At 40.5% G+C, this 10728-nt stretch overlaps 1 protein-coding gene across 1 annotated transcript; it reads left to right on the top strand.

Moving 5' to 3' along the window:
- The first annotated feature begins 4849 nt into the window (after positions 1–4849).
- Positions 4850–10486, top strand: LOC107582964 (proton-coupled folate transporter-like). Its single transcript, XM_016268987.1, has 2 exons — positions 4850–5002; positions 10304–10486. Exons 1-2 carry the CDS (start codon positions 4886–4888, stop codon positions 10484–10486), a joined length of 300 nt encoding a protein of 99 aa, XP_016124473.1. The 5' UTR covers positions 4850–4885.
- Positions 10487–10728: the final 242 nt, after the last annotated feature.

The raw sequence follows: 10728 nt of genomic DNA, 5'->3' as shown, positions 1-10728 counted from the left end.
TCTGAGGTTCAGGTTGTGGTGTGGGGACCTGGTTCTCTTGATGGACAGCATGCCGTTCCTCTTGATCGGTTATAGGTTGGAGCTGCTCCATGCCATGTTCGTCCTCACTGGATGTCCCTTGTTCCTCGTCTCTATTACTATCCCTGTCCTGTTCAGGTTCTGCCTGAATCGTTTCACCCAGGTGGGTCTCATTCTGTTCAGATCTGTTTAGGAAGTCAGGAGTAACATGCGGCACAAGTGAGTAACTTCCAGCTCTCGGCTTCTCCATCGGTACTCGCAACCAGTAACGAGGCACGACCTCCTCTTCCTCAGAGTCACTTACATCTGGGTCCCGTGTCTCGTGCGTGGGTTTCGGGATCTCTGAAGCTCTCTTCTTTCTCTTCTGCGACTCAGCTGTGTTAATAGTCCGAGTTCTGAAGAGGCTCTACAGGTAGGTCGTTGACTTGTAAAAGGAGGTTCCTGTGTAAAGTGCGAACTGGTCGGCCTCCCGCCTCCGGGCTTACTTTGTAGACAGGATTATCTCCAACCTGTTCTCTCACAATGTAGATAAGCTGTTCCCAGTACGGTCTAAGCTTTCCAGGGCCCCCTCGTTCACTGAGGTTGCGTACAAGGACTCTGTCCCCAGGCTGAAGAACCACCCCTCTGCTCCGTTTATCGTAGTATGTCTTCCCTTTGGAGCTGGACTGTCGGCTGTTTGCGTCTGCTATTCTGTACACCTCGACCATTTTTCCTGCCCATTTCTCAGCATATCCCTTTTGCCCATTCGTTTCAGCCCTCTCATCTGTTAGGAGACCGAAGAGGATGTCCACTGGTAGGCGAGGATGACGGCCGTACAACAAATAGTATGGTGAGAAACCTGTGGCCTCGTGTCTTGTACAATTATATGCCTGGAGTACATTGGGTAGGTGGTCTTTCCAACTCTCCTTCTCTTTCTCTCCCAAGGTGTGGCCGGAGATGGACTGGGCTTCGACTGGAGCAGGTCGTACAGGGGTTTGGCTATACATGAGAAATCCTGCACGTATGTCCAATAATAGCTCAGGAACCCAAGCAACTGCCTGACGTCCCCAATTGCCTGTGGTGTCTTGTCTTTCAGTGCCCTCACTGCTTCAAGGTCTTTGGGGTCCATTTTTACTCCTTCCGCTGACACCAACCGGCCGACATATCGGACCTCCTTGCGGAAGAGCTCGCATTTCTCCGGCTTTAGTTTTACCCCGTGGTGTTGCAAGGCTTGGAGGACTCTGCGTAGCACCTGCACATGCTCATCAAAGGACCTGGAGAAGCACAACACGTCATCGAGGTAAGGGATACAGCATTCGTCTCTCAGTATGTCAAGCATACTTTCCATGCTCCTTTGGAAGGCTGCTGGGGCGTTTGATAGCCCAAAGGGTATCCTGACCCACTCGTAGAGCCCCCATGGGGTTATGAATGCGGTCAGGTGCCTCGATCCTTCGGCAATAAAACCTTGATGGTAGGCTTTCCCTTGATCAAGGATCGAAAACCAGGCATAACCTCCCAGGGAGTCAGTGAGGTCCTGAATTCTGGGGAGGGGATGGCGGTCCGGCACGGTCTTGTTGTTGAGGAGCCGGTAATCGACACACAGGCGCAAGGATCCATCTTTCTTTCTTACACAGATAACAGGCGCTGAATAGGGCGAATGGGACTTCACAATCCACCCTTTAACTAACAACTCCTGGATGTACTCCTTAACTTCCCTGTAGAGTGGATTTGGGATGGAAGCGTAGGTCCTCTGAACGGGAATGTCGTCCTTGGTTCTGATTTCCACCTGCAGGGAGGGGATGCATCCTATGTCGTCGCTGTCACGGGCGAATGCCCCACATTCCTCGTAGAGCACTTCCCTTACTACCTGTTGTTGTTCAGGGTTGAGGTGGCTGATATCAACAGGGGGGAGCCAGGACTCTGGCGGGGGAGCGCTGGGAGAAGCGGCGGCTTTAACCTCGACTGAGGTCATCTTTCTTGGTGTGGGATCAGCTTGAGGTAACACTGGTGCATCTGTCTTAATGACCTTGACAACATGTTGGATGGTTCCCAGAGAGGTTCTCCTCGGCAGGATGATCTCATGCTTTGAGTGATTGGAGATGGGCACCTTCGAGTATTTTCTGTCCGCTGCTCAATCAAAGAAGCCACCATGTGGGTCAGGGTCTCTACCTGAGAGGCAAGGTGTTGTATTGTCTGGAAATTTTCATTGTCTGATGTTGTATCCCAAAAGAGCGAACCGCCATCTTCATATACAAATCTCTGTATGAGAGAAGAGGACGGCGCCCGTCACCTCGGTACCGCAGCACAACGATACCTGCACTTTGGTTCCGCTTTCTTCGGTTCCCCCTACCTTAATATTATCCTACACAAAGAAGGTTGCAATTCTAACAAACGACTGCGTATTATCACAAACACATATCGTATGAATATTAACTTGTGTTATAAATCAAGGTGTATCACACTTACATAACATAATAAAGTAAACTGTAGCTAATGCAAAGAATGGGCGTTTTATCAGTTTACAGTTAACCTTACACAGCAGAAACGGAGGGGCTTAATGTGTTAAACCAATAGCAGCAACACATCATGTAAGTTTGAAACATCACTTTCTTTAAATAGAAACCAGAAAATACTTATGTAGTAAAAAAAAACAGTTAAATGTTCCATTTGAGACAAACTACCTTTCTAAGGGTATGTTTACATGACAACGATGTCCTTTGCGTTTTTGAAAAGTTTTGCATATAGATGACAAAGATTTCAAAATTAATCCCATTCATACAGATCCGCGAAAAGGAAAACTAAATAAAAAATGCTGTATTATATGTGCCAAGCCAGTAGTTGGCGATGTTCATTTGTAAAGAAACACTATGCGCCTGCACACGTACACATTCTTCTAAAGTGCAGTGAACAAACATTGCAAAGCATGCATGCATGGTGTCAACCCGTTTTCAAAAGTTTGCGGTTGCAGGCCCCCAAATGCCATTGTAATGTAAATAAAAGGACAAAACACCTACAAAGTTCTTAGTTTTTAATTGAAAACAGTGATGTGTAAATCATGTTGTGGCATTCTACTAAACCAATGGATCTTATGAGGCCTGGGCCCACTAGGCGGCCTCAGCAAACTTCAGCGTTGGCCCCAATACTTCTTAAAATGATTTAAATGTAGTAATCAGAAATAATAATCATAATTAATATGCTAAAACTATGGTGGCCGAGAGAGCCACAACAAATTAAGAAAACATCTTCATCTGTTTGACAACACATGTGCTGCAAATACTCACAACGCGACCAAACACAGAAACGCACTGCAAATGCTCATAACACTACCAAATACAGAAACGCTCTGCTAATACTCGTTTTAGTATTTGGTTGTGTTGCGAGTATTTGCAGAGCGTTTTTGTATTTGGTTGTGTTGCGAGTATTTGCAGAGCGTTTCTGTATTTGGTCATGTTGCGAGTATTTGCAGCACATTTCTGTATTTGGTCGTGTTGCCAGAATTTGCAGAGCGTTTTTGTATTTGGTCGTGTTGCGAGTATTTGCAGAGCGTTTCTGTATTTGGTCGTGTTGTGAGTATTTGCAGAGCATTTCTGTATTTGGTTGAGTTGCGAGTATTTGCAGCACATTTCTGTATTTGGTCATGTTGCCAGAATTTGCAGAGCGTTTTTGTATTTGGTCGTGTTGTGAGTATTTGCAGAGCATTTCTGTATTTGGTCGTGTTGCGAGTATTTGCAGAGCGTTTCTGTATTTGCTCGTGTTGCAAATATTTGCAGCACGTTTCTGTATTTGGTCGTGTTGCGAGTATTTGCAGAGCGTTTCTGTATTTGCTCGTGTTGCGAATATTTACAGAGTGTTTTTGTATTTGGTTGTGTTGCGAGTATTTGCAGAGCATTTCTGTATTTGGTTGAGTTGTGAGCATTTGCAGCACGTTTCTGTATTTGGTCGTGTTGCGAGTATTTGCAGCGCGTTTCTGTATTTGGCCGTGTTGCGAGTATTTGCAGCCCGTTTCTGTATTTGGTCGTCTTGCGAGTATTTGCAGAGCGTTTCTGTATTTGGTCGTGTTGCGAGTATCTGCAGAGCGTTTCTGTATTTGGTCGTGTTGTCAGTATTTGCAGAGCATTTCTGTATTTGGTCGTGTTGCGAGTATTTGCAGAGCATTTCTGTATTTTAATGTGCTATGAGTATTTGCAGCATGTGTTGTCATACTGATGAAGATGTTTTTTTATGTGCTGGTGTTTTTTTATTTGTAAGTGTTTTCTTAAGTTGCAGCATGTTGAGCTCTCTCGGACAGTTTATAACCCCCACCCCCCACCACTAAACATAAAGATGTACAACATTAAACTATTATGTTATTGGTTCATACTATACTACACTTTGCAGAAATTTACAAAAAGAAACATTTGACAGGCTATAATTGAAGCACTGAAAATGAATATCTTCAATGTGCACTTCCATATTCGCTGCAGTAAAACCATTCGGAGGAAATGGTTGCGCCATTCAAAGGACATTTCACTTTGCACGTTTAACATTCTGAAAACGCATACTGCCGAAAAAATAACAGTATTTTCACAACTCTTTGCTTTTTCTGGGGAAGTGTGAATCTGTTGGGGATGTGTTCATAGGGCAAATAAAGGCCAACCGCTTTTACATCCACAAAGTAGAACAATTTCTGATAAGAGAATGTCGAGAGAGACAATTTCCTCCTGTTCCAGCTGACATGCATGTGACTAACCTTAGAGAGCATTTTTTTAAACAAGAAAACAGTTCCTTCGTCCACTATTCCCTTTGGACAGTATGAACGCTTTACATGGGTTTACTGTACCTAATACGACTTTAATATTATTAGACTGTTTGCTTCGTGCTTCCTTGTTCTGTCACTGCAAAGTTAAATATGTCGGCATGGAAAGAGAAACTAAGGAGAGTTGTTACAGTGGAACCGGTGATTTTCCTCTACATGACCAGCACTTTCATCGTGACACCTGCATATCAACAAATGATTATCACAAAGGTAAGAGAGCTGCTACTGCTGCGATTTAAAGGAGGAAAAGTAAAAAGAGTGAAAGGCAGAGACATTAATCAAATGCGTCCGGCAAGTCAGTGTTTTGTTCTTTGAACTGAAAAACAGGTCAGCAGGGTCCAGTTCTAGTACACAAAACGGAAATGCCCGAAGCAGAACCACGGAGTGCTTGGAGAATAGCAGTGGAGCTCGAGATGTACTCAAAACCCAAGACTACAGCAGGCATTAATCAAGCCGAACCGGCCATGACAGTCCCAGAGCAAAACAACAGGCGCTGTGATCACTCATGCACCAGATTAAACAATCGCTGACAGTCATTAGTCTGTATTCTGTTGCTGAACTTAAACATTGGCTATGCTTGAGAAACTGCAGTATCTTTGTTTTAACCTTGTGCAATGACATGAAATTTAACTTTTTTTCAGGAGCTTACATGTCCTGCCATGTGACATACAACATACAATTGAAATCTTTTTAAACAGCTTTTGATATTTATATATAATAATTCAATATAATATTAAATATAACAATGAAATGAAAGATGGGAAGACAACATGGAAAATGTATACATTCAAAATGTTTGCTTTCAAAAAAAGCTCTCTGTAATTTCTGTAAATATGTAAAAAAACAAAAAAAAGCCAAATAAATAAAATACAGTGATATAATAATCCATTCCTTTTAAATGAAAATTTAACGTTAATAAAAATTTTGCTTTAATAATATTTTTTTTTAAGTTTTACAATAAAAATAATTTATATATATATAGATTATTTACAGTGGGTACGGAAAGTATTCCGTAATTTTTTTAATTTTTCACTCTTTGCTATATTGCAGCCATTTGCCAAAATCATTTAAGTACAAATAGTATTTTACAATTACTTTACTTTTTGTACTTAAATCTAATATAATTATGCAGGTAATTTTAATGCTGAGTTTTTACTGTAGCATTTTAACATTCTTTTACATTAAAATTAGTAATGATTTTTACTATTTAAATATATTTACATCCTGATGAATTCTGTACAGAGAAGGGTTTAAATGAATGGCCTTTTTTGTTGTTTGATTTTTTTTTAAAACAATAATAACTTTAACTTTTGTCTAAAAAGAAACAAAAAGCATCAAAGTAAAACCGAAAACACAGGAACAATAATATGTGTGGACTCTGAAGACATTTTTATGAATATAAATAATGCAGTGAATATATGCATTTGCTTAAGGGTGACGCTTTCCAAAACATGCAGCTGTTTTTAGTTCCTGCTCTTGTCATACTGCATTTTTTTCCCCTTTTCCTGAGCGAGTGTCCTTCCTTTCCTCTCTCCTTTAACTTCTCTTACCCTTCCAATGAACTCTGCAGCTCCACACATAACAGCTCTCAGAAAAATGTGGATGAATATATCATATGAATGAGCACAACTCCACGCAGTGAAAACTGTTCAAAGATTAAAGAGGGTCCAATCATTTATTGCAAAGTGTTCATTTATGCCACTCTTAATGGCCTCGATTCTTGCCATTTACTCCTTGATATCATCATATTTGTGAGGTTGCAGTTCGTGAGCTTCCCCGAGGCTTGTTCTTACAATAACTGAGGGTGTCCCCCGGCGCGATGACTTACTGCTCGGGTTGTGCATCATTCCCATAATGCCTTAGAGCATCATTACTGACACTGAATAAAAAAAAAAACAAATTAGAGAAGTAGAAAAACCTCAAAGCTAACCTAAGACGCACTAACCGAATTTCGTTCGATAACATTTGCTCTACCTAGAAAAGGACTGTTAAATGTCAAGATGTCAAAGTGGCTAGTTTTGTGCAAAGTGCTAAGCTGCCTCACCTAAAAAATACTGACCTACAGTAACTGTTGCCATCCAACATTTTATCAGACCAGCTTGTGCTGTTATCTCATATAAACATGTTATGAACACTTTTGTTCACTTATCTACGAAATATCATATGAGCAGGAGTGCTGTTGAGCATGAACCCTTTTATTTTATTTTAGCATGAATATAATGCCAAGGTAAGAAAACACAACGTACAGTCCTATAAATGTACATTCTTTTTTTAATGAAAATCTGAAAAATGTATGATGTTAATAACTGTTGAAATGTGCCATCACAGTCTGCGATCAGGGTCCATTAGGCATGGATGCAAGTGTGATATGCAGCTTCAGTTTGGTTCAGTTCATACAATATTATTCAATAATAGCGTGTCTGTTTTTATTCCAAATGGAGTAACAAAAGCAGTGTCTCCAAGCAACATACAATAGTTTTGTTTTTTGACAAATCGGTTTAGTGTATGAATGGATGATTCACTCAGTGAATGACAGTCACTACTGCCGTAGAGATTAAAATGCACAAAAAAAATCATACAATTATGGCTATTTGGAACTATTTTACGTTTTGGCAAACTGAAAGCTAATGAGTTCGTAAGACTGCATGTGAACATTTTTGTATGATCTGCGTACACCCCAGCAACGATCGGTGGACCTTCATAATTGTTTTTTTCAGTCATACATTTTTGCAGAAATCACAATTCATTGTAGTCCCCCCAGCACTTAGCATCCCAAAGTTAAAAATAAAATTGTTAGCATTAGCAATGTTTTCCCTGTGTAATCAGAATCACAAACAACTAGCCAGTTTGTTTAATGACTCTTTCAAAATGACTCACATACTCAAGAACAGGGTTTGAATCACTCTGATGAACTCACTATGACCACTTACTGAACTGCAAATATATATGTCTTAAAATGAAAATTCTTTCTTGAAAAGAAGGATTATATCATTACTAGGACATTCAACAATTATTTTTGTACTCGTAAGTAATACAAAAAAAACATTCATAGCGACGTGTAGCTATACAGCTATGGAAAAAAATTAAGAGACCGCTTGAAAATTCTCAGTTTCTCTGGATTTACGATTCGAGTGAAATGTAATTTTTGTTTTATTCTTTAAACTACTGATGAAATTTCTTTTTTAAATTTTAAATAAAAATGTTGTCATTTAGAACATTTTGGTTCATACTATACTTCATTTTTAGACAACACAATAGCAATGTTTCAACTTTAATATCAATATTTGGTCGAATACCCCTGATTAATCACCTTCTCGTTGTAATACCTATGTCATACCCATGTTATTATACAAATTTGTGTCCTCATAAACCACATAAACATGCACACACACAGAGTATATGTGTGTATGCATCCTATGTATGTATGTATGTGTGTGTGCATACATACATATATGATTGTGTTCGTGCTGTTAAACTGGACAGTGAGTAGGAATAGGTTTTTTTTGCACAATAAATCTTATTTATATATAAACCCGATTCCAAAAAAGTTGGGACACAAATTGTGAATAAAAACAGAATGCAATGATGTGGAAGTTTCAAATTTCAATATTTTATTCAGAATACAACATAGATGACATATCAAATGTTTAAACTGAGAAAATTGATCATTTTAAGGGAAAAATTAGTTGATTTTAAATTTCATGGCATCAACACATCTCAAAAAAGTTGGGACAAGGCCATGTTTACCACTGTGTGGCATCCCCTCTTCTTTTTATAACAGTCTGCAAACGTCTGGGGACTGAGGAGACAAGTTGCTCAGGTTTAGGAATAGGAATGTTGTCCCATTCTTGTCTAATACAGGCTTCTAGTTGCTCAACTGTCTTCGGTCTTCTTTGTCGCATCTTCCTCTTTATGATGCGCCAAATGTTTTCTGTGGGTGAAAGATCTGGACTGCAGGCTGGTCATTTCAGTACCCGGATCCTTCTTCTACGCAGCCATGATGTTGTAATTGATGCAGTATGTGGTCTGGCATTGTCATGTTGGAAAATGCAAGGTCTTCCCTGAAAGAGACGACGTCTGGATGGGAGCATATGTTGTTCTAGAACTTGGATATACCTTTCAGCATTGATGGTGCCTTTCCAGATGTGTAAGCTGCCCATGCCACACGCACTCAAGCAACCTCATACCATCAGAGATGCAGGCTTCTGAACCGAGCGCTGATAACTTGGGTTGTCCTTATCCTCTTTAGTCTGGATGACATGGTGTCCCAGTTTTCCAAAAAGAACGTCAAATTTTGATTTCCCTGAAAGAGACGATGTCTGGATGGGAGCATATGTTGTTCTAGAACTTGGATATACCTTTCAGCATTGATGGTGTCTTTCCAGATGTGTAAGCTGCCCATGCCACACGCACTCATGCAACCCCATACCATCAGAGATGCAGGCTTCTGAACTGAGCGCTGATAACATCTTGTCCTTGTCCTCTTTAGTCCGGATGACATGGCGTCCCAGTTTTCCAAAAAGAACTTCAAATTTTGATTCGTCTGACCACAGAACAGTTTCCCACTTTGCCACAGTCCATTTTAAATGAGCCTTGGCCCAGAGAAAACGCCTGCGCTTCTGGATCATGTTTATCTTTTTTGACCTGTAGAGTTTTAGCTGGCAACGGCTGTGTTCACCGACAATGTTTTCTGAATTCCTGAGCCCATGTTGTGATTTCCATTACAGTAGCATTCCTGTATGTGATGCAGTGCCGTCTAAGGGCCCGAAGATCACGGGCATCCGGTATGGTTTTCCGGCCTTGACCCTTACGTACAGAGATTGTTCCAGATTCTCTGAATCTTTGGATGATATTATGCACTGTAGATGATGATAACTTCAAACTCTTTGCAATTTTTCTCTGAGAAACTCCTTTCTGATATTGCTCCACTATTTTTCACCTCAGCATTGGGGGAATTGGTGATCCTCTGCCCATCTTGACTTCTGAGAGACACTGCCACTCTGAGAGGCTCTTTTTATACCCAATCATGTTGCCAATTGACCTAATAAGTTGCAAATTGGTCCTCCAGCTGTTACTTATATATACATTTAACTTTTCCGGCCTCTTATTGCTACCTGTCCCAACTTTTTTGGAATGTGTAGCTCTCATGAAATCCAAAATGAGCCAATATTTGGCATGACATTTCAAAATGTCTCACTTTCAACATTTGATATGTTATCTATATTCTATTGTGAATAAAATATAAGTTTATGAGATTTGTAAATTATTCCATTCCTTTTTTACTCACAATTTGTACAGTGTCCCAACTTTTTTGGAATTGGGTTTGTATTATCCTAGTATATAGTATAAATAAAGTGATATATAATAAATAATACAGAATAAACTATATTCAGAGACAGTTAGGTCAGAGACAATTAACTTTTATTGTAGTGTTTACTCGACAGTGCTGTGGTGCTTTATATATTGAAATTTATATTCAAACTTATTTTGAATAACTTTTGTCTTTTGTAGGTGTGTCAAGATTTGTTCAAGAATGATACTATCTGCAGTAACCCTGAGCACCACAAAGGGGACGAGGAGGTTCAGACGACAGCCTCCTACATCCTGCTTTTGTTCAACGCCACCCTCAGCCTGGTCTCCATCCCTCCCGCCATTATGCTGGACTCCTGGACTGACCGCGCTGGCCGTCGCTGAGTCATGGCGCTCCCTTCTGTGTTGTCCCTGTTGAGTGGGGGGTTGATCTTGGCTGTAGACTTGTTGGAAAACATCAGCGTTTACTGGACCCTGATCGCATGTTGCCCTAACAGGCCTGACAGGTGGCCATGTCTCCATTTTCCTCAGCTCATTCAGCTACCTGGCCGACCTGACCATGGGCTTCAGCTCCAGTCGCACTTTACGTATGACAGTGGCCGAGTCCATGATATTCGTTGGAGGCA

The sequence above is a fragment of the Sinocyclocheilus grahami genome, unplaced genomic scaffold (genome assembly GCF_001515645.1).
Source record: "Sinocyclocheilus grahami isolate Dianchi unplaced genomic scaffold, SAMN03320097.WGS_v1.1 scaffold48.1, whole genome shotgun sequence".
NCBI classification, from domain to species: Eukaryota; Metazoa; Chordata; class Actinopteri; order Cypriniformes; family Cyprinidae; genus Sinocyclocheilus; species Sinocyclocheilus grahami.
This window is presented reverse-complemented; position numbering and strand designations above follow the sequence as displayed.